Consider the following 23,745-nt stretch of genomic DNA (forward strand, 5'->3'; position numbering starts at 1 on the left):
AATAAAACACTTTACTTTGATCTCCATTGTCCTATAATTCTTGATATATTAAAAAGAAACATAAAGATTCAGTTCAACCCACCATAAATTATTCAAAAACTCAAACTCATTACCACTTATTTGATTTCAAGTCATGGTGACCCTGTAGGGCATGGTAGACCTGGCCCTGTGGATTTCGCAGTTGTAACTCTGTATAGCAGTAGGAAGCCACCTCGTGTATCTCTGACCCTGGGGTTAGCAGCAAAACACAGAGCCACTATGCCACAAGGGCCTAAAATGGAAATAAAGCATGCTGCCCCCCCAAAGTAATTGAATATCTGATGTGAGCCTAAAAACTGAATTACTTAGAAGCAGTTTAATTCAAAAGCCAAAAAAAGAGAAATACTCACTTTGCTCTCCAGGGCCAAAATTAGACTGCTGAGACTCCTGAGGAAAAGGAACACAAAAGTTATACAATGGGATGTTAGCACAGGTAGCTAGTGAAAACTTTCAAATCAGGCTATTCATTCCAAGGGATTCGATCCAAGTACCCCAGTAGGTTCCTTGTTCTATAAAATAAGATAATTTAATGATCCTATCTAATCCGCCTTAATTTTGTGGTCAAAATTTTCTAGAGTTTAACAATCATTCATTTCTTTTCAGCAGCATCCAACGTACTCATATCCTAATTTATAATTCTTGAGAAGCAAATTATTTTAATTTAAGAAATTGCTTTTAAGAAAAAGCTTTAATTTTTTAAAAAGTAGTACTTAAGAAAAATATGTTAAGTAAAAATACCTGTACCTATTATATAGACTCAAATCACAGCACTTTTATGGACTGAAAAAAACCTACGTGGGTTATTTCAACACCATTTTATGCCCTTCCTCCTTACACCTAACACACAAATAGCAACTTGCAGAGGAGAATATGTTGGGTACTTTTTGTTAATGGCTGTACTAACCTAGTGCTGAGCACATTCAGAAAACACCAGGTCAGAAGACAGTAAAATGTCACTGTGGGAGACATTCAATTTTCGAAACCAGAACAGCTGTTTCGTGTATCCAAATTGTGCAAAGGTTGGGGGCTAAATGATACAAACATACCTAAAAGTTTACTTTTAGATAATCACATCTTCCATTAATGAAAAAAATCAACTGTGAAAAGGAATCCAAATAGTACGAAAGCCAAAATCTAAAATTTTGCTATTAAGAACATTATAAATAGAGCAATGGCAAGAGGTTACCTCCTGTGAACTGTGTTCAAAATGAAAGACTTCTGTCTGCCTCCATGTGCTTGTTGTTTCATACTCACTTACCTAGGAAATGGCTGAGAAGTTATTAGTACAAGTTTCTTCTGTGGCTCCTTTCCATTACCACTGAAAAGGCAGCTTGCTCAACAAATGCTGCTACATTTTACTCCAAAGCACCCACTGAACTCAACAACATCTCTGCTCCATCTGCACTGCAGAGACTCTGGTCCTCACCTTTCTCTTCATTTACAATGGCTACCTGCTGGTCTTCCCAGTTCCAGTTTCTCTTCCTTCACTGGGCCACAGTCTTCAATTTACCTTTCTGAATATTAGGAGTAGATTACATCATCACTCTACTTTTTTCTTTTTTCTGAGGTCAATTCCAGCACACAGTGACCCAATAGGACAGAGTAGAATAGAAGTGTCTGATGCTCTCCTACTTTTCACAGAGCCTCCAACAGCTCTTTGTTTTTCCTAAAACTGAAACCCAAACTCTTGGGGTGCTACTTATACTTGCTGACGTTCTAATTAACTGGAATAATACAATGAAGGGCAAGAGTGTGCAAAGGGCTCAAAAGGTAGAATTCTATTCTTTTAATTCTACTTCCCCACAAACTAAAGAAAAAAAAAACCTTTCTATACAACATTACATAAGTTCTTAAAAATTGGTATGAGTGTGTGTGTATGTGTGTGTGTTGTAATCTAGTCAGGAAGATAAGTAAGAACTTTCCTGAGGAAGGACCAATCAGGATAAGACCCAAAAGACATGTAGGAAGTGAAGTGGGGGGGGAGATAAACAGAAGTAACTACACAGAAGGGGAGACAGAGCAGTGTGGAGAGCAGTGGGAGGCTCATTGCAGCTAGATCACACAAGGCCTTACAGAACAGTAGTAAAGATCCGTGTGTGCAACAGTTCATTAAGCAGAAGAGCTCAACGGTAACAGCTGCAGACTGTAAAGCGCGCCCAGCCATTAGTGGAGACTAGCTTTGAGAAGGCAAGGTGGGAAATCACCTTGGAGAGCAGTGCAGTGCTTGAGACAGGCGATCATTACTACCTGATGGTTTGTGTCCAAGATTTTCTGAGACACTCCACCATTAGCACATTTTCCATTTGCTTAACTAAGCTGTATGCATGATTAGGTTAAGGAGTATATATCCTAAATAAGATTTTTTATTATAATTTTAAGGAAGTAGCCAGAGATAAATATTTCAAGAGCCATTTAAAATTTCTATTTGTCAGTGGCAACAAAAACCTTTCTTACACACCCACACAAACAAAGTGATTCAAAGGTGCGACAGTCAGATTGGCTGCTTTTGACCCACACTTTGTACGGTGGTGACAAAGATGGTAGCAAGAGAAACCGAAACGGCTACAGGAACGCAATCCTATCCATACATGTATACAAATGCGTCAACTGAAATCCAGCTAGTAGATATCCATGTTCCTGATAGAAATCAGATTTTTAAAGTTATTTCAAGTCCCACTAAACTTAAAGCATTGTTTCCAAGTCTTTAAGGTTTGCCTACATGAGTACTTTTTGTCAACAATAAATATATAATGCTGTTGACATTTTAAGACTCTTTCCTAGTTTTCTTTAAGAAAACATTGTTACTCTGAATAGATAATAAGGTTGAATTAATTTATTATGACTACACTTGGAAGCATACTATTGGAAACACTGTCATCTTCAAAAAGATGTGGCATATTTGGGGAGGAATCAAGGGGAGAGAAGGAGGTGGTCTGAAATATCTCATGTTCTGAAACAAGGAACTTCTCATATGTTAGAATGAAAACTATTCAGTCACGCCCCATTTATTACCAACTCAACTAAAAAGAACTGATTTTCTATACAAGTCTACAAAATTCCAAACTGTTGGACACTGGGTTCAGCCGCATTGCTGCAACACTGTGACAATGGGAGTACGCTTCTATGTGGGGCCACTTGTTCCTGTCTGGCTCTGGGACCCTCTTTGTTAAAGCACTCACTACATCAATGTTACCAGCCAAATGCTCCATTTAAGAATACAGATGTGTTTTTTTTCTCCTGGTATCTATTTCCTTAGAAGTGCACAGTAGCTATGGGTTGGGCTCCTAGGCACAAAGCGGCAGTTTGAAACACCAGCTGCTCCAAGGGAGCAAGATAAGTCTTCCACTCTTGTAAAGAGTTACATTCTTGGAAGCTCACGGGGGCAGTTTTAGCCTGTCCTTCAGACTCGCTGTGAGTCAGAACCAACTGGATGGCACTGGGTTTATAGCTTTCCTTGAGTGGTACACCCAGAAAGAAGCCCTTGAAGTAGTTCAGGATGGAAACTAAACCCAACAAACACTTCAAGCTATACTAGGGTTTCCAAGGTTTTAAATCTTACTAAGAACAGACAGTCTCATCTTTCTTCCGAGGAACAGCTTAAGGGTTTGAACCACTCAATTTGAGGTAAACAGTCCAATGCTTATCCAATAGTACCACCAGAGTGCCTTTTTCACACATAAAGGATGTGAATGTACATCAAATTAGTGCAGACAATCTGGGGTTACTGCCATTATCTAGTTGTATCATCCTTATTTCTACCAAGATCTCATATTAAGAACAAATGAATACCAACTCTCCCATTTTTGTTTGCTCATAAATGCATTCATTCCAAACAGTAGTTTCACTGGAGGCATATTTTAAAAGACAATTGGTGCATTAGTGAAGATTAGTTGAATGCAATCTGTAAGTCCTCTTAGCCCAGCACACATAATGACAATATGCAACAGCTAAAGAGAACAAGAGGACTTCGCTGGGATGTTACCCCTACCAGAAGTAAAATGTGACATTCTGAGCAAGGAAAATATGAATTATTCACTTTTCATTGTTCTTAAGATAGAAAAATAAGTAAATTGAGATTTTAGAAATGAAACAAAAAGTTAATTATTTTCCCATTCCCCCCTGCACACCATCTCGGGGTATATTGTGCTTTTCAACTGAGAAATCACTAAAACTTACCACAGTCCTAACTATAAAGTTGGGGGAAATGAATGGAATTGAGACATATTCAATAAGGTAAAATCATTAAGACCTAGGCTTTGAACACCTTTGTAAAGAATTTGCAAAAAAAAAAATTTTAATAAAAAGAATTTGCATTTCCATTCTGGATACTCAGAACCAGAATCTACATTTTAATAAGCTCTCCAGGTGATTTTAGCACTCTGGGGAGATAGCCACAGGATTCCCTAGAGGATTCTGTTAAAATGCAGATTCTGACTCAGTATTTGGGGGGGGGGGTGTATATGTGCAAATTCTCAGCAGGACTTTGAATCAGAATGAATGCTTCTGAAGTCCTGCCTCAGACTTGCTGCTAGAGTGGAGATGCCAAAGAAAACTCCAGGGCTGTTTTTCTAGTTTCACTGAGAAATGGAACAGTAGAAGAGAACCAAGATGGTTTTTTGCTGTTTGAGAAATAAGGAGAATAATGACGATGATTCTCCCTATTTGATGATTAATCTCCCTAGATGACTGCTCAAAAGCAAACAATTAAAGAATGAAATTCTTTCTTTTGTATTATTTTGTTACAAAATCATATTCAGTGGACAAAAATCAAGCCTTCCCATCAGATGAGGGACAAGACAAGGCAGCTCCCTCTCCCCACTAATATTCAGCACAGCTCTGGAAGCTCTAGCTGAAGCAACTGGACTAAAAGACAAGTAGAATAAAATGAACAACCGAAAGTATCCAAATTGGGAAGGAAGGAAGGCGTAAACTTCCCTTTACAGCCAACATGATCTTGTAGGAAACTCTAAAGACTGTGGAAGAACTTTATTGGGTGATTGGAGTTGTAGGAGCTCCTAATAAAATGATTTTTAAAAAAGAACTTTATTGGAATAAATAAGTGAACTCAGTAAAGTGGCAGAGTACAAGGTTGTGGTAGTTAATTTTATGTCAACTTGAAGTGTAGAGGTTGAGCCTAACCTGTCAATCAGGTCTGCTTGTCTCTCTCTCTCTCTCTCTCTCTCTCTCTCTCTCTCTCTCCTTCCTGCTGGTGAGCCACTCAGAGACCTGTGATGCTTCCACCGCCATTTGATCCACAAGATTTTCACCCACCAGTCTGTGGTCTCCTTGCAGTCTGCATCATTGCATGTGGCTGTGAGTCTGAAGAGGGATTTATGAACTAGTATTGAACGTATAGATTTGTTCTGGACTGGGCTACAATGTTTGCTTGATATGTAATTTTTTCTTGATATAAAGCTCTCCCTTTTTTGTAAAGCTCTCTCGCACACATTTGAGTGTCACCGAATTTATTGCTCTAGTCAACCTAGTCTAACACAAAGAAAGGTAAATACAAAAAAATTCAGCTAGGCTTTTTTTCCATTTGATATATCTATTTAAAAGGTGACTAACAGAATTCACAACAAAGATAGGAGTAGTGTCTCAAGGAACCATTAATATGGACATATTACCTCTGAAGAATAAAGAGCCAGGCACAGTGTGTTCTCTGGCTCTCTTTAGTTGACACTTGGGTTTAGGAATTGCGACTAGAGTCACAATCACAGCCACAGGCTTTTTAGAGCCAGAGTGGCCTACAGGAGCACCTGGTCAACAATAACTTTTACATCTGAAAAATACTATTAAGGCAGTGTGTCTCAGCCTTCCTAATGCCGTGACCCTTTCAGACAGTTCATGTTGTGGTGACCGCCCAACCATAACATTATTTTTGTTGCTACTTTATCACTGTCATTTTGCTATTGTTAGGAATCGGGTGACCACTGTGAAAGGGTCCTTCCACCCCCAAAGGGGTCACGACCCACAGGTTAAGAACCGCTGATCTGAGGAGGCTGATTACCTAAGACCGCCCAACTATAGCAGAACATAGATTTTTCACATTTTCAAATTCTGAAGGAAATTCATTTTACTTTAGTAAGTAAATGAAATAAAGAAATTATTATCCAATTGGAATCAAGTATTCATCAAAAAGGACATGGGGTAGATTAACAATTAAGGGCCCACAAGTGAAGGAGTCCTGGCAGTGCTGTTGAGGCTACCATTTGCTTCACAAGAGAATGATGAAGTTGTCTGCAACTGTAAAGATTTTATAAATCCTTGGAAATCCTATATAGGGTTGTTATGTGTTGGAATCAACTTATTAGCAGTGGATTTGGTTTTTTTGTTTGGAGTGAAGGATATAGAAGAACTGGTGATTAGACATGTATATGTAAGACAAAGTTGAGGGTAGGAAGATACAATGTGGGTGAGACAAGATAATAGGAAAGTTGGAGTTAACCTGGACATATATGGGGATAGAGGTGAATTTTATTCAAAGAGGAAGATATAGAACATACCATCCTTGGAATTCTAATTAAAATGTGTGCGTGACAATTTTTTTTTAACCTAATAGGTCTAGGGTTATGAATTCCATGGAACTTCAGGTAGAAAGCATAAGTTGCTCTTCTAATACTGCAGGAAAGTAAAATTGCTAGTTATAAAGCTGTAAGAAAAAGGTTGTATTGAACCTCTAAATGTTTCAAAACTAATGATTACAAATAATAATGGTTACATTTCTTTCCTTGAACCAGGTTTTCTTTAAATTCAATTTATATACTTATAAACTCAGTTGGCTTCTATCCGTCAGCAATAGAAATTAAGGAAGTATTACTATTTAATATAGAGTCTAAAAGAATAAAGTACCTAGTTATATATAAATTTAACCAGGTAGGTAAGACTTTTGCACATAAAAATTATAAAATATTACTAAAAGAACTTGAATATTTAAATAAATGGAAGAGCATTCTGTGTTCATAGATTGTACAGGTAAGTAAGATGTTAATAGAATCCAGAGCAATCTATAAATTCCAACAATTTTCTTTGCAGAAATAGAAAAGACTATTTTCAAATTTGTATATAAGGGCAAGGAACCGCCTCCCCTAAGCCCTAAATCTGCTCAATGGTAAAGGAAGAGTCTCTTCAATAAACAGTACTGGGGAAATTGGATTTCCACATGCAAAAGAATGATCCCGTCTCCTACCACACACAAAAACCAATTCAAAATGGATCATGGACCTAGTGAAACGGAAAACCTAAAACTATTAGAAAAATATATAAGAGCAAGGCTGTGGGATCTAGTTTCAGCAGATTATCAACCTCCAGAGCTAAAACCTGTCATGGGTTGAACTGTGTCCTACTCTAAAATATACATCAACTTGGCTGGGTGGGGAATTTCAGTGTCTTAGCAATTATGCAATGATAGGACTTGGCCGTTAGGAAATGATGGTATTTATACCCCCACAGTGTGATCTAATGTTCTCAGCTGTGGTAGTCATCTAAACTGGTGTCAATTTAAGGATTAAGAGTGTAGGGGTCGGGTCTAGGCTGTCAATCTGGAGATAGCCAATGAGACTTCTGTGTGGGCATGGCCTTCTCCTGAGAATTCTAGGAAATCTGGTAATTCCTCCTTGGAGGCAGGAGACACTCTCTCTCAGTTCACTCCCTTGGAGACTCTCTACTGACAAGGCTGACTTCCTGCGAAGCATCCCTGAGGAGATGCCACGTGGACCGCAGTCCTGGGAACTGGAATGGCCATGTGAAGACCCCTGCCAGTGCTGAGATGCTTCTACCACCACTGACTTTGCAGCCACTGGCCTATCTATGATCGTTCTACATTTGGCATCAATGCATATGTTTCATGAGTCTGCAGATGACTTTATGGATTGGTGTTGAACATATGGGCTAATATCAGACTTAGGACTTTGTACTGGACTGGGTTGGGATGTTTTCTCAATGTTCAATTGCTCTTGTATATAAATCGCTTTCTAAAAAAATTAATAAATCTCTTTCTTATACACATGTGTGTCCATGGATTTGTTTCTCTAGTCTAACCAGACTAACACATCAGCCAATCGGTGCAGGGAGATTATTGTTGATGTTAGCTGCGACTGGGTAGGTTCTGACTCAGAGACCCAATTACAACAAACCAGAACACTGACCGTGGTCCAGTGGCAACTGCCCTATTGTTCTTATGTCTGAGCCCATTGTTGTATCCTCTGTGTCAATCCTTCTTGGAGTGACTTCCTCTTTTCCGCTGCCCCTCCACTTTACTGTGCATAACCTTCTCCAGGGACTGGTCTCTCCTAACATGTTCAAAGTGTGTAAGATGAAGTCCTGTCACCCTTGCCTATTTCTTCAAAGATACATCTGTTTGTTATGTTAGCAGTTCGTGATCCTTTCAATGTTCCTCCTCCAGAACCACAATTCTTCTTTGGTCTTTATTATTCAATGACCAACTTTCACATGTATATGAAGCAATTGAAAATATCACACTTGGGTCAGGCATGCCTTCGTCCTCAAAGCAACAGCCTTGCTTTTCAGTTATTTAAAGATATCTTGTGCAGCAGATTTACCTAATGCCTAATCAAGCCAAATCATCACTTGATCTCTTAACTGCTACTTCCTTGGCCATTGATTATGGATCCAAGCAAGGCAAATTCCTCCACAACTTCAAACTTTTCTCTATTTATCATGATGTTACCTATTTGTTCAGTGCTGAAGATTCTGATATCTATTTTTTAATCTTCCTGGCATTAAATTATAATCCATACTGAAGGCTGCAATCCTCAGTGTTCATCAGCAAGTGCTTCGGGGTCCTCGCTTTCAAGCAGCAAGGTTTTCTCATCTGCTCATCGCAGGTTAATGAATGTTCCTCCAATCCTGACACCTCATTCTTCTTCATATAATTCAGCATCTTTGATCACATGCTCAGCATACAGGTTGAATAAGTACAGTGAGAGGATACAACCCTGTTGCACACCTTGCCTGATTTTAAACCAACCTTGTTCTGGTCACACAACTGCTTCTTGATCCATGTACAAGAGTTTCTCATGAGCACAATGATGAGTTCAGGAATTCCCATTCTTCTCAGGTGTTTTCCACAGTCTGCTATGAAGCTCACCGTCGAATGCGATGGCAGAGTGAACAACACCTTTCTGGTATTCTCTGCTTTGTTCCATGTCCTCTTCTGAATCTGGCCTGTACTTCTGGCAGTTCCTGGTCAATGTACTCCTGCAATTGTTGTTGAATGATCTTCAGCAAAATTTTACTAGCATGCGATATCAATTATCATTCCATAGTTTGAGCATTTGGTTGAGTCACCATTCTTTGGAATGAGCACAAATATGGATCTCTTCCAGTCAGTTGGTCAAATAGCTGTCTTCCAAATGTCCTGCCATAGATGAGGGGGTGCTCCCTATGGTTCAACAGCTTGAATAAACATTTCAATAGGTATTCCACAATTCCTGAACACTTGTTTTTGCCTAATGCTGTCAATGATGCTGGAACTTCTTCAAGCACTTGCTGCTTCAGCACTTGCTTAGATTTACCTTTAGAAATGACAGGCTGTTGGCCAATTATTTCAGGCACATTGGTTCTGTGTATTCTTTCCATCTCCTCTTGATGCTTCCTGCATCATTCAATATTTTGCCCATTCAATCTTTCAATATTGCAACTCACGTCTTACATTTTCTCTCTTTTTTTCAGCTTCAGATAAGTTATGTTCTTCCTTTTTGGTTTTCCTACTTTAGGTCTTTGTACATTTCATTATAATATTTGACTTTGTCTTCTCAAACTGCACTTTGAGGTGTCTTTGAAATGCAGATGAAATAGTCAAGGTCGTATTTTGGCTTTAGTCAACTTGTTTCCGTTTTCTTCAGCTTTAACCTGAACTTACATATAAAAAACATTGATGGTTCCAGCTAGCACCTAGCCTGATTCGAGCTGATATTAAGAATCTCCAGCATCTCTTCCCATAAAGTCAATATCATTTCTGTGTATTCTATCTGGAGAAGTCCATGTGTATAGTCAGTCACCTTTTGTGTTGTTGAAAAAAGTATTTGCTATGAGGGAGTCATTGGTCTTACAAAATTCTATCATGAGATCTCTAGATTAATTTCTCTCAACAAGTCTATATTGTCCAGATACTGTTCCTTCCTCTTTGATTCCAACTTTTGTATTCCAATCATCAATAATTATCAGTGCATCTCGATTGCATGTGTGATCAGTTTCCGACTCAAGTTGTTGGTAGAATTCTTCCATTCGTTCATCATTAGGGAATCCAGTGGTGGTGTAACCATTTCAGCGCTAGTAGAGGTCTCCACACGACTTTTCCAGCACCTAGGGCTGCATCAAGGTAATAAGTCTGTGTGGCTTCTCCTCAGGGATGTCTTGCAGGGGGTGAGCCTTGCCAGCTGACGCAGAGAACTAGCCAAGGCAGCTGCACACTGGTCTGACCACCAGAAACGAGAGACCAGACAACCAGAAGAGCGATGATCGCCAAGCCATTTGTCTCTCTGCCCTTCAATTAATCCCACATGTGTTTATCAGTCAGGTTGGCAGAATAAACCTTGACCTAGCACAAGGGGGCTAGGCTTATTGAGTATTTTTGAGAGCCCATGGTTTATGGCAAGGCGGCCAATGGGCACCCTGAAGAGGCTAAGTGAGGCCTGTGAACTGGTGCATACTGTTGCTGACTTTATGGATGGCCTGTCCTGATTTGACTTTGCTTATGGATGCGGGCTTAACAAGGTTCCACCTGGAATGAAGATTCTTCAACTTGATAAATAAGTGTAGTGGTCAAGTCTAGCCTGTCAGTCAGGTCACAGCCTGATGATGCCTCCTTATGGGCATAGCCGTCTCATGAGGATTTGGGGAATTTCCTCCATTCCTCCTTGGATGCAGGATACACAATCTCTCTCTGCTTCACCTTCCTGTTGAGGAGCCCCGTGGAGACACAGTGCTGAGATGCTTCCACTGCCACTGCATCCATAAGACTTTCCACCCACCGGCCTGTGATCTTCCTGCATGTGGCATCATTGCATTTGCTACATTGAGTCTGAAGAGGAATTTGTAGACTATTGGACACACGGGCCAATATTGTCCTTATGGACTTGATCTGGACTGGGATATTTTCTCAATATGTAATACTCTGTGATATAAAGATCTCTCTTACACATACTTAAGTCCTTGGGTTTGTTTCTTTAATTAACCTGGACTAACACAGCATTGTACTTCAAAAATAATTTTGTAATGTCCTTTATGGCAATAAATGCAACACGATTCCTCTTGATTATGTTATTCCTAACACAGTAAATCATATGATTTTCTGATTCAAAATGGCCAATACCAGTCCATTTTAGTGCACAACTGCCTAGGCTATCAATTTTTATGTATTCCATTTCATTTCTGACAACTTCTAATTTTCCTAGTTCTATACTTCACATTTTCCAAGTTCTGATCTTTAGCAGCTGTTTCCTCTTATCTTGAGTCATGCGATCCTGAAGGCTCCACTCCCCAAAAGGTTTACCCTATTCACATCACGAAGGCTGACTGCACTCCATGAAATCAGCTCCCCCTCAAGTCATAGTGTGAGCGCCTTCTGACCCCAGGGGCCCAGCTTCTGGCAGTATCTCTAACAATGTTCCAAAGCTGTGCCTAAGGTTTTTAGTGGCAGTCCCTCTGTTCTTAGTCTGGAAGCCCTGCCAAAAGCTATTCATTTTGTGTGACCCTGCAGGCATTTGAAATACCAATGACATAGCTTCTAGCATCACAGTATGTCACAGCCCTGATATGATCTGAGTCAGTGGTTCCCAATTTCCTAATGCCACCACCCTTTAATACCATAAAATTATTTTTGTTGCTATTTTAAATCTATAATTTTGCTACTGTTATGAATCGGGCGACCCCTGTGAAAGCGTCATTCCACTCCCAAAGGGGTTGGGACCCATAGGTTGAGAACCGCTGATCGAAGGAGTTTCCCCATAGGGTAGAGCCTACTTCACTTTTAATATTAAAGAGATCAAAGAAGAAACATGTAAGCAGAGAAAGGGGATTTTGGTGCCTGGTAAAAGAGAGGGAATGGGTGGGGACAGAACATGACCTTTGGACATCAGGTCCCTATGCTGAATACCTCTAAGACCCAAGGGCAGATTGATGCTACAAACAAAACTCACACAAATTCACCACCATGGACTCAATACAGATTCACAGTGACATATAGGACAGGGCAGAACTACTCCTGTGAGTTTCGAGACTTTAACTCTTTACAGGAGTAAAATGCCTCAACTTTCTTCGGTGGAGCAACTAGTGATTTCAAACTGCTGACACAGCCCAAGGAGTAACCGTGACACCACCAAGGCTCCCGATTGATAAGAAACAGGGAAATCTCCAAGGAGTGCCAGGTCAAAAAAAGAAACGCAGAAATCAAATAAAGGTCCTTCTCCTAAACTACAATCTAACAGAGAGAAAACTGTCCCCTAAAGCTGCTTCCCTGATTTTGGACTTCAAGTCTCCTCAAGTGTGAAAGAATTAATTAGTCATTCACTTGTGTTGTTATACGAGCACTAGGCAACCAAGATGGGTCTAAAATCCAAAAAATATATAAAATTGCTGCAACAGCAAAATGTCAGACAAATAACCCAAATAGGCAAACACTTGGACAGTCCACCAAAGATGATAGTCAAATGCCCAACCATCAAATTAAAAACTCAACATCATTAGCCTTTACCAAAAAATTCATTACCCGAGTTGATTCTGCCTGAGAGTGATCCTGTAGAGTTGTTCTGAATAAGAATCAATTTGATGGTCATGGATTAGGCACCCTATTAAAAAACAAACTCCCTGCCATTGAGTCATAGCAATCCTCTAAGGACATGCAACGCTTTGAAGAATTGGAGCCCTCTTCCACTGCCAGTAGGAACACGTAACAGTACAACCACTGTGGGCAACCAATCGACAGTTCAAAAGCTGAACACAGAAGATGACCCAACAACTCCAATTATAGGCTTATACCCATAAATAAAGGTAAGAAAACAAAAAGTAAAGGTAGGAACACCAATATTCAATGCAGCATGTTTCACATTAAACAAAAGGTAGAAAAACATCCCAAAAACAGGGTGAGTAAACACAAAATATGGTATATACATTAAACAACAGAGGAAAAAGTTCTGATGCATGCCACAACTGGAATGAACCTTGAAAACATAATGGATGAAAACAACATCAGTCAACAAAAACACAAATACTGTATGATCACTTATTTGAAATTAACAAATACAGAGAAACCAGTGATGTTTAGTAATGCCCAGGAGTGGAGGGAAGGGAAAAGGAGTTTTTGTTTGCGGAACCTTGCTTATGTTAATGGGGGCAGAACACTTTGCATAAAGACCATGATAATGGTGGTACAACATGAAAAATGCAAACAAAGTCTCTGAGTTGTAAATATGCCAGTTGCTATGTTGGCAAATGTTTTGGTATGTATGTCTCTACCACAATAAGAAGAAAACATGTAGCTATTAAATAACACAGGAGATAAAATGATTAAAAAACAACTGAGGTAAAAGAATAGGGGGCAAAAACAAAGAAGTGATCAGACAAAAGAAATAACAAAATAGCATATTAAACCCAACAATATAAACATTTTGGTGAAACGGTTTAAGTTCTTCAGGATCAAACGCCAGGGTGTGGCAGACTAAATAAAACAGCAAGATGTAATTATACGCTGCCTGCAAGACAACTACTTTAAATATGCAAAGTCACTGCCACCAAGTTGATGTGGACTCATAGCAAGCCTCTAGAACATGGTACAATTAACTGCCCCTTTGGAGTTTGTAACCAGTTATTTACAGGAGTAGAAAGCCCGCCTGTCTACCTCAGAGCCACTGGTGGTTTTGAACTGCTGACTTTGAGGAACACAGCCCAAATTGAAACCACTACACCACCAGGGATCCTACGTTAAATATAAAGGCACAGGCATTATTAATAGCCAAAGAATATAAAAAGGTGATTAAAAAAATCTAATCAAAGGTAACTGGGGTGGCTATTATTGTAAGACAAAGTAGACTTTAAAATTTCCAGAGATAAAGAGTGGCATTACATAATGAGGGAAAAAAGTCAATTCATCAGCAAAACATTGCAATACAAAATGTGTGTATGCACTCATTAACACACAGGTTCAAAACACATGAACCAAAGTTGAAAAAACTAAAAATACAAAAATAAAAACCCTGCAAATAGATATCACACGCTCTATATTTGATAAAGCAAGTAGAGAGAAAGCCATATCACATGCTCAATATTTGATAAAGCAAGAAGAGAGAAAGCGAATAAGGATACAGAAGACAAACACTACCTATGTGATCTACATCATATTTATAGAACATACTGTACCCAATGCATATGAAGAAGCCATCAAATGAGACCCCCTACTCTGGGCTATCAAATGAACGTAAAATAAGCAAAATTACACATTATAAGAGCACAACTGAATGGCAAATTATTACAAAATGATAGCTGTAAAAACCGCATATATTTTATTTTTAAATCATTTTACTGGGGGTTCATACAGCTCTTATCACAATCCAAACATCCATCCATCGTGTCAAGCACATTTGTACAATTGTTGCCATCATCATTTTCCAAACATTTTTCTTTTTACTTGGGTTCTTGGTATCGGCTTATTTTTTGCTCTCCCTTCCCCTCCCTCCTTCATGAACCCTTGATAATTTATAATAATTATTTTTTCATGTTACACTGACTGATGGCTCCCTTCACCTACTTTTCTGGGAGAGGGTTATATATAGATCATTGTGATCAGTTCCCCCTTTCTCTTCCCATCTCCCACCTTTCCCTATCCCTCCTGGTTATCACTACTGTATTTATCAGTCCTGAGGGGTTTATCTGTCCTGGATTCCGTGTTTCCAGCTCTAATATACACCTGTGTATATTCTCTGGTCTAGGCAGATTTGTAAGGTAGAATTGAGGTCATGATAGTGGGAGGGAGGAAGCATTAAGGAAGTAGAGGAAAGTTGTATGTTTCATCAGTGCTATACTGCACCCTGACTGGTTCATCTCTTCCTTGCGACCCTTTAGTAAGGGGATGTCCAATTGTCTACAGATGGGCTTTGGGTCTCCTCTCTGCAACGCAGAGAGGAGAGTTGTGAGTCTCTGATGCCTGATACCTGATCCCATCGACACCTCAAGATCACACAGGCTGGTGTGCTTCTTCCATGTAGACTTTGTTGCTTCTCAGCTGGTTGGCCGCTTGTTTACCTTCAAGCCTTTAAGACCCCAGACACTATATCTTTTGATAGCCATGCACCATCGGCTTTCTTCACATTTGCTTATGCACCCACTCTGTCTACAGCAATCGAGTCAGGGAAGGCAAGTATCGCGGAATGCCTGTTTATTAGAACAAAGTGTTCTTGCATTTAGGGATTACTTGAGTCTAGGCCCAATGTCCCTCTGCTATCTTAATACTTAACCTATACATATATGTATATAGATCTATTTCCTTATCATTTATATATATATATTTACATATGTACACGCCTGTATTTAGATCTCTATAAATGTCCTTTGCCTCCTAGTTCTTTCCTCTATTTCCTTTTACTTTCCTCTTGTCCCACTCTCACGTTCAGCATTCATTCAAGTGTCAGTAATTCCTCTCGGTTACAATTCCCTTGTTCAAGCCCTACCAGGTATCCTAAACACTCACCACCATAGATTTTAGATCACTTGTTGTTCCCTTGTCCCTGGGTTTGCTAACACCCACTTCATTTCCCCCACCTCCCCCAGAACTATTGGTCCTTCAGATAGTTTATCCCGCCTGTCTTATCTAGAAAGACCTGCAGAGACAATATTAAGCACAAAAACAAGACAGAGCAAAACAAAGCAACAATGGAAAATAAAACAACAACAACAAACCAACTCCAAAAAAAAGAGAAAAGTATATAAATAGTTCCAGCTCTGTTTGTTGACCTTTAGGAGTATTTTTCAGTCCAATATGATGGGGTGCCATGCCCTGGTTCCAAAGTCTATTTATGGTATTACCTGAGGACTTTTTTTTAAATTAAATACTTTTATTGGGGGCTCTTACATCTTTTATCACAATCCATTCATCCATCCATTGTGTCAAACACATTTGTACATATGTTGCCATCATCACTTTCAAAGCCTTTTCTTTCTTTGTTTATAGACTTTTCTTTCTACTTGAACTCTTGATATCAGCTCTTCATTTACTCCCTCCTTCTTCCACCCTTCCGCCCTCATGAACCCTTGATAAATTGCAGATTACTATTTTCATATCTTACATCATCCTCTGTCACCCTTCACCCACTTTTCTGTTGTTTGTCCCCGGAACTTCTTTGCTTTGCTCCCCTTGCTGCTGTGTTGCATACGCTTAGCATTTCACCCCCAAACTTCAAAGATTTTAAATGACAGCTTTAAAATTAAAATATATTTAAAATTCCATACTTCTAAATATGCTTATTTATAGAAATCTACACACATCTATTTCTAAAATAATCCATGGATAAAAGAAGTTAAATAGGAAGTCAGAAAATATTTTCACTAAATGATAATATGTCTATCAAAATTTGTACAGCAGGACCTGATGCAAGGGGCTTAAGTGGAGAGCAAATGCCTTGAGAATGATTGGGGCAGGGAATGTATGGATGTGCTTTATACAATTGATGTATGTATATGTATGGATTGTGGTAAGAGTTGTATGAGTCCCTAATAAAATGTAAAAGAAGAAAAGAGAAAAAAATGATTAGGGCAAAGACTGTACAGATGTGCTTTATACAATTGATGTATGTATATGTATGAACTGTGAAAAGAATTGTATCAGCCCCAATAAATTGTTTAAAAAAAAAAAAAGAAGAAGAAGAAGAACAACTGTCAAACCAGTAAACTAGGAGCTTCAAAAAAAAAAAGAAGAAGAAAGCTACACAAGGGACATTTGGATACAAAACCTAGACAAACCCTCTACAGAATTCATTAAATTGTCTGAGTTTTTTTTTAAATAACCTAAGTAATTTTACAATATCTGTTATCTTACCAATTTGATGAATAAAATGCTTGTGTACACATGGAAGTGATCGAGTCGTCCCAGGGGGATCAGTTACCAGGCATCAAAGAACAAAAAATCTTATCATTGACTGCACACCTCCATGATAGGATCGCTGAAGACAAATGGGTGCATAAGCAAATGTGGTGAAGAAAGCTGATGGTGCCCGGCTATCAAAAGAGATAGTGTCTGGGGTCTTAAAGGCTTGAAGGTGAACAAGTGGCCATCTAGCTCAGAAGCAAAAAAGCCCACATGGAAGAAGCACACCGGCCAGCGCGATCACGAGGTGCCAAGGGACCAGGTATAAGGCATCATGCAAAAAAAACAACAACGATATAAGTGTGTGTATATATGTGTATATGTATATGCATATATATACCATATTAAATGAAGGGGGAAGTGCAGAGTGGAGACCCAAGGCCCAAGTGTCCGCCAATGGAGAGCCCCTCATAGAGGCGTTTAGGAGAGGAGATGGGTTAATTAGGGTGCGAGGTAGTACCGATGGGGAACACAGCTTTCCCCCAGATCCTGGATGCTTCCTCCCCCCAACTACCATGATCCGAATTCTACCTTGCAGGCCTGGATAGGACAGAGGCTGTACACTGGTGCATATGAGGGCTGGAGGTAAAGGGAATCCAGGGTGGATGATACCTTCAGGACCAAGGGTGTGAGGGACGATGCTGGGAGAGTGGAGGGTGAGTGTGTTGGAAGGGGGGAACTGATTGCAAGGATCCACATGTGACCTCTTCCCTGGGAGAGGGACAGCAGAGAAGGGGGGAAGGGAGACTCCGGATAGGGCAAGATATGACAAAATAACGAGGTATAAATTACCAAGGACACATGAGGGAGGGGAGAAAGGGGAGGGAGGGGGGAAAAAAAAGAGGACCTGATGCAAGGGGCTTAAGTGGAGAGCAAATGCTTTGAGAATGATTGGGGCAGGGAATGTATGGATGTGCTTTATATAATTGATGTATGTATATGTATGGATGGTGATAAGAGTTGTATGGGTCCCTAATAAAATGCAAAAAAAGAAAAGAGGAGAAAAAAATGATTAGGGCAGGGACTGTACAGATGTGCTTTATACAATTGATGTATGTATATGTATGAACGGTGATAAGAATTGTATGAGCCCCTAATAAATTGTTAAATTTAAAAAAAATTAAAATTAAAAAAAATGCTTGTGTAATTTTTTATAAAAAAAAATTTGTACAGCATTCCTCTTCTTTTTATTAAAAAATTGTTTAATTGGGGGCTCTTACAACTGTTATTACAATCCATATATTAATTTTACCAGGCATATTTGTACATATGTTGCCATCATTCTTTTCTAGACATTTATTTTCTATTGAGCCCTTGGTATCAGTTCTTCTCCACCCCCACCCCCACCCTCATGACCCCTGGATAGATTATTATTTTCATACACCACACCAACCGCATTGCCCTTTCCCCATGGTTTCTGTTGTTCTTCCCCCTGGAGGGGGTGTGTGGTTATGTGTCGATCACAGAGTATTCATAGAGAAAGGTTGAGAAGGAAATTTATAGCTCTAAATGTCTATATTAAAAAAGTTTATAAATAAATTATCTAACCTTTCACCTTAGGAGAAAAAATAAAATAAACCCAAAGTAGAGGGGGAAAATTATCTTAATTTTAGCAATAATCAAAACAGAAAAAAAATAAAGACCAAATCTTATACATGATCATTTAAACTTCTAATAGGCTAATCAAGGATAAAGTAAAAACACCAATCACTAATTTCAGACAAGAAAGCACTATAAATCAGACAGGCATTAAAGAATTTAAGTGGATATCATAAATCGCTATATGCCAATTAATTTTACTTTAATAAAATTAACAAAGTAACATCATTGACATAAGAAATAGAAGATATGAGTAGCTCTATATCTCATAAAGAAATTGGATTTGTAATTTAAAATCTTCCAATAAAGAATACTATAGGTCCAGGTGGTTTAAATACTTAGTTCTTTTAAACATTCAAAGCAGAATTAATGTCAGAAAATAAAAAGTAGGAACACATCCATGCTCCTTTTACACGGCCAGAAATGCACTGAAAATAAAAGCCAAAAACATTACAAGAAAGGAAAATTACAAACAATTCTCACATCACTACAGTCATAAAAATAATAATAAGGAACGTGAACAGCAAATCATAAAAAGCAAGTGAATAGCCAATAAACCCATGAAAAATTGCTTCAGTTCCATCATTCATTACAGAAATACAAAGTAAAGACAAAACAAAAATTTCTCTACGTATCCTTGGAATGAATGGTTAAAACTAAACAGACAATATGAATGAATGAAGACAAGAATGCAGAGCAACCAAAACTACCCTAACATTGGCAGAGAGAGATGAAGTTAGTGTGTGGTATCATTATTATTATAAAGTTAACATGCACACACCAGGGAATCCAGTAAGTCTATTTCTTATCATATGAGCCCATTATTTACACGAGAAATGAAAATGTCAGTCCAAAGTACACAAATGCTTACAGATGCTTTATTCTCAATCGCCCAAAGCTTAATTAAAATCAAACCAAATCCAAAACCAAACTAAACCAAATCAAGTTGATTCCAGCTCATATCAACTCATAAGAGAACTTCTCCATGGGCCTTCCATGACAATAAAAATTTTTTAATTGTTTTATTAGGGACTCATACAACTCATCACAATCCATACATACATCAATTGTGTAAAGCATAATTGTACATTCAATGTCCTCATTTTCAAAACACCCACTCTCCACTTAAGCCCCTGGCATCAGCTCCTCATTTTTCCCCTCCCTCCACCCTTCCTCATGAACCCTTGATAAGTTATAAATTATTACATTGTCATATCTTGCACTGCAGGACTATAAATTTTTAAGGGAGCAGACAGCCTCATCTTTCTCCTGAAGGAGCAGCTAGTGTGTGTGTGTGTGTGTGTGTGTGTGTGTGTGTGTGTGTGTTTTTGAACTGCCAGCCTTGCTGCTAGAAGCCAAAAGCTTAACTCAGTGTGTCAACCATGTGATTAGCATGTGAATAAATAAATTTTGGTATTGTCATACAATAGCAATAAAAAGGATAAATTACTGATGTATTCAACAACATGGAAGAATTCCAAAGCCACATGCTGAGCAAAACAGTCTATATGTAATATGGATTCTATTTATCTGAAATTCTAGAAAAGGCAAAAACTAAGTCCATAATGCCACAAAACTGAACATGGTTGTGTAAGGCCTATTGAGGTATATTCACTGCAAATGAAGATCTGAGGGGGTGAAAATGTTCTCATTCTTGATTAGAGTGGTGGTTACATTTGTTATACCTAAAATTGTATATAAACTACAGGTGCAATTTTAATATATGTATAAAATTTATTTAATGAGTGGCATTGACATATTGACAAAAGGATACATCTCTATCTCCCATCATTCACAAAATAACTTGGACTAGAGATAAATATTAAAAATAAAATTGCTATCATATTAAGAGAGAAATGAATGGCTGTATTAATGATCTGGAAGGGTGGAACCTTCTTGATGAAGACATTAAAAAAAGTAAAAGCTATAGAGGAATAGAAATATGTATTTTATTCATTAATATGAAAACCTTATAGACCATAAAACTTCAAAATATTAAGATTTTAAATGGGAGATATATTTGTATTACATATTAAGAAATTATTGAAATCCAAAATCAAAATAAAACATATAAAACAAAGCAAAACTAAACAAAGCCCTCCTAAAACTCAATAGGTTAAAGAAGCAACTCAAAGTGCAAGGGAATAGGCAAATTCATCCACACAGAAATCAAATAAATAAGAGATACGTAAAGATGAACCACACTAGTATATGAAATGCCCTTTTGACTCGAGAGTGGTGCTTAGTAAAAATATCAGATGGTGACAGTGTGTTAAAGAAATCAGGTGATGCAAGGGGGAGCATAAATTGGTCTGACTGCCACGGAAGGAATTTTAAGAGTATATACTGAACAAACACAACACTGAGCAATTTTACTTGTAGCATTTTATTCTAAGGAAACTCGCGTGTAGATATTAAAGCCTGAACAAAATGTTCAGTAGAGCAATATCAGAACCCACTGAAACTGAGCTGATCGCAACTCACAGCAACCCTATAGAAATGAAAAATTGTGCTCGACCTACATGCCAAAAGGAAATTAATAAACTAGGATATATTTATACTATGAATAGTTTAAAGAAACAAGACACGTGCATATGTAAGTAACACATGGAGAGGTCTCTAAGACACATAGCTGGCTGATTAAAAAGCTACAACAACAATATACTTAAGTAGAAACCAAATGAGAAGATGCTTACATGTAAATGATTACATATATATGTATATACATACATTTAAATAAAAGACTTGAAAAAACACGTGAAGTTGGCTCTAGGGAGGGAGACAGAATTGGAGAAAGGCTGTATTAGGGATTCTGGTCAAGTTTCCATATGGAGAATGTGTTCTTATAACAACTGTTTACATGTTAAGCTACTTAAAAATAAATCTGATTTTAAATGATCCTGAAACTATTGTCTGAGGAAATGCTTTCCAAAGAATGGACATGTGTGACTTACATCTTTGGAAAGAGATTCCTCAGCCAACAGATTGAGAAGCCCTTGTCACTTTTGGCTTAGCACAGTTTACAGCAAGCATAACTGTCTTTTCAGTCTCTCCCCCATATTGCCTTCAAAAGTTTCCCAAGTACCTCTCAATCCATTGCCCTTACTTTATTTACAGTGACTACTGTATGAAATTATCTATTTACCTACGTATCTACTGTCCCACAAAATGGGAATGGCAAGACAGAATTTTGAGTTCATGTAATTTTAGTCAAGCCATTGTTTTCTTAAAGTACCAAAGACACATTTTATTTACTTACCTTAGTTGGAAAAGGAAATTTGGAAGGTTCTGTTTTGCAAGGTGTATGAATAGCTGTTAGAGGGGGCGGCCATGAATGCGTCATCTCCTGAAACGTAATTATTACAATTGGTTTTCAACCAGGTCAAGGATAAAAATTATAACAGCTAAAAACCAGATTTGTATTGAAAAATACTGGTTTCATGATTTTTCCTCCAAAATAATATTTAATCAAATATTAAATATGCACAATTGTGTGCTAAGCACTACAGGGTAATAGAAGAAAAAATATACACTGGCTGACTTCAGGGAGCTTACAGAGGCAAAGACCCATGGATAGTTACGGAAGTCTGCCTGTAATTAAATACAAGGCATGCAGTAAAGTCCCAAAGAGGCAGAGCTTGCTGTGGGAGCAAGAGGAAAGGGCTAATGATGAAGAGAGTAGCTCACATTTATCTCATACCTTTCCTAGGCCAGACACTGAGTCCGTGCTTTCCATGCCCGTACTCACTCAGTACTCACAATGCCATTGTGAGGTAGGTGTCATTATTGTCCTCACTCTATACAGGAAGGACCAGAAGCACGGTCACCCTCTTAGTCAACAGTAGACACAAAACTTCATCTCAGAAAAGCACAGCTAGAGAGCTCATGCGCCGACAGGAAAATTTGGCCAGGTGGAGAAAATCAAGAGAGAGATTTCAAAAGCACATAGAGAAGACGACACATAGGCCAAGGCTCCATGTCTGGTTTTACTCGGTGCCTTCTGTCTCATAGCATACAATAAATATGTCCACATGGCGGTTTGGCTCCATGGCTAAGAATGTGTATGTCAGAGGAACAGGGAAGGGGTAGGTATCAAACTTAGACGAAGGAGTGCTTTATTTTTGGCATTCAGTTCAAAGCAAGCCATAGGTACAATGAGAAAATACCATAAATAAAAGGTGGTACTAACTTGTAAGAATATCCTGTAGTTACAACTCCCACGGTTATGGAAATACACATGTTCAAGGGGCTCATACATAAAAATGGAAACAACCTTAAGTTTCCAACAACACACGAGTGGTTAAATAAGAGACATCCATACAATGGATCACCAATGGGCATTAAAATGAGAGAAACCAAACAAAACAATAAATAAATAAAATGAGAAAAGCTTGTATATGAAATGATGACCACAGTATATGGTTAAATGAGAAACAGAAGTCAGAATCTATGTCCAACTACTAAAAGTTTACATATTAGGAAATTCCCTGGAGGATTAACCTTGGCTACCCTTGAGACGACAGGAAGAGGAACAGACAATGGTACTTGATACAGTGTGATTGTATGATCCTCTTAAAACAGCCACCTGCATTGTCAGTGTTCTCTATCCTCTCCTGATGTGTTCTCTCTCAGAGCATTTTACTTCCTGAAAAAATTACACAGTCGATTATTACCTACATCCTGTTCTAGAATGTTGGTTCAAGGGGGGCAAAGGCTATCATTCTTATACCAGACTCCTGAATACTTGGTACATATTAGGCGCTTGCTTAGGATGCTCGAGATTAATATATCTTTTTTTTTCAAATACATACAGTCTTGAAGAGTTAAATTTCCATTTAGTTTCTTTAGTTCATAATGCATGCCAGCAGGTCCCTGCATGGTACACATAGGGAAGTAGAGAGGAAACAAAAACTCGTCTGCCCCAGGCTCTCAGAATTGGCCTTTTATGGCTCAAAAGACAAAATACTCTCAATAGAAAAATAAATTTAATTACCCACTTATCATCAAATGAC

At 38.4% G+C, this 23,745-nt stretch overlaps 1 protein-coding gene across 2 annotated transcripts in view; it reads right to left on the bottom strand.

The window, feature by feature from the left end:
- Positions 1 to 23,745, bottom strand: part of AFF4 (ALF transcription elongation factor 4) — a 97,486-nt gene that overhangs the window by 30,045 nt on the left and 43,696 nt on the right. For both annotated transcript variants that reach the window (XM_075541537.1, XM_075541536.1), the window contains 2 exons: positions 21,993 to 22,079; positions 390 to 426 (listed from right to left, as the gene is read on the bottom strand). In XM_075541537.1, the coding sequence (XP_075397652.1) occupies positions 390 to 426; positions 21,993 to 22,079 (124 nt within the window). The remainder of the gene's footprint in view (positions 1 to 389; positions 427 to 21,992; positions 22,080 to 23,745) is intronic.

This window comes from Tenrec ecaudatus, chromosome 2, assembly GCF_050624435.1.
Source record: "Tenrec ecaudatus isolate mTenEca1 chromosome 2, mTenEca1.hap1, whole genome shotgun sequence".
Classification (NCBI taxonomy): Eukaryota; Metazoa; Chordata; class Mammalia; order Afrosoricida; family Tenrecidae; genus Tenrec; species Tenrec ecaudatus.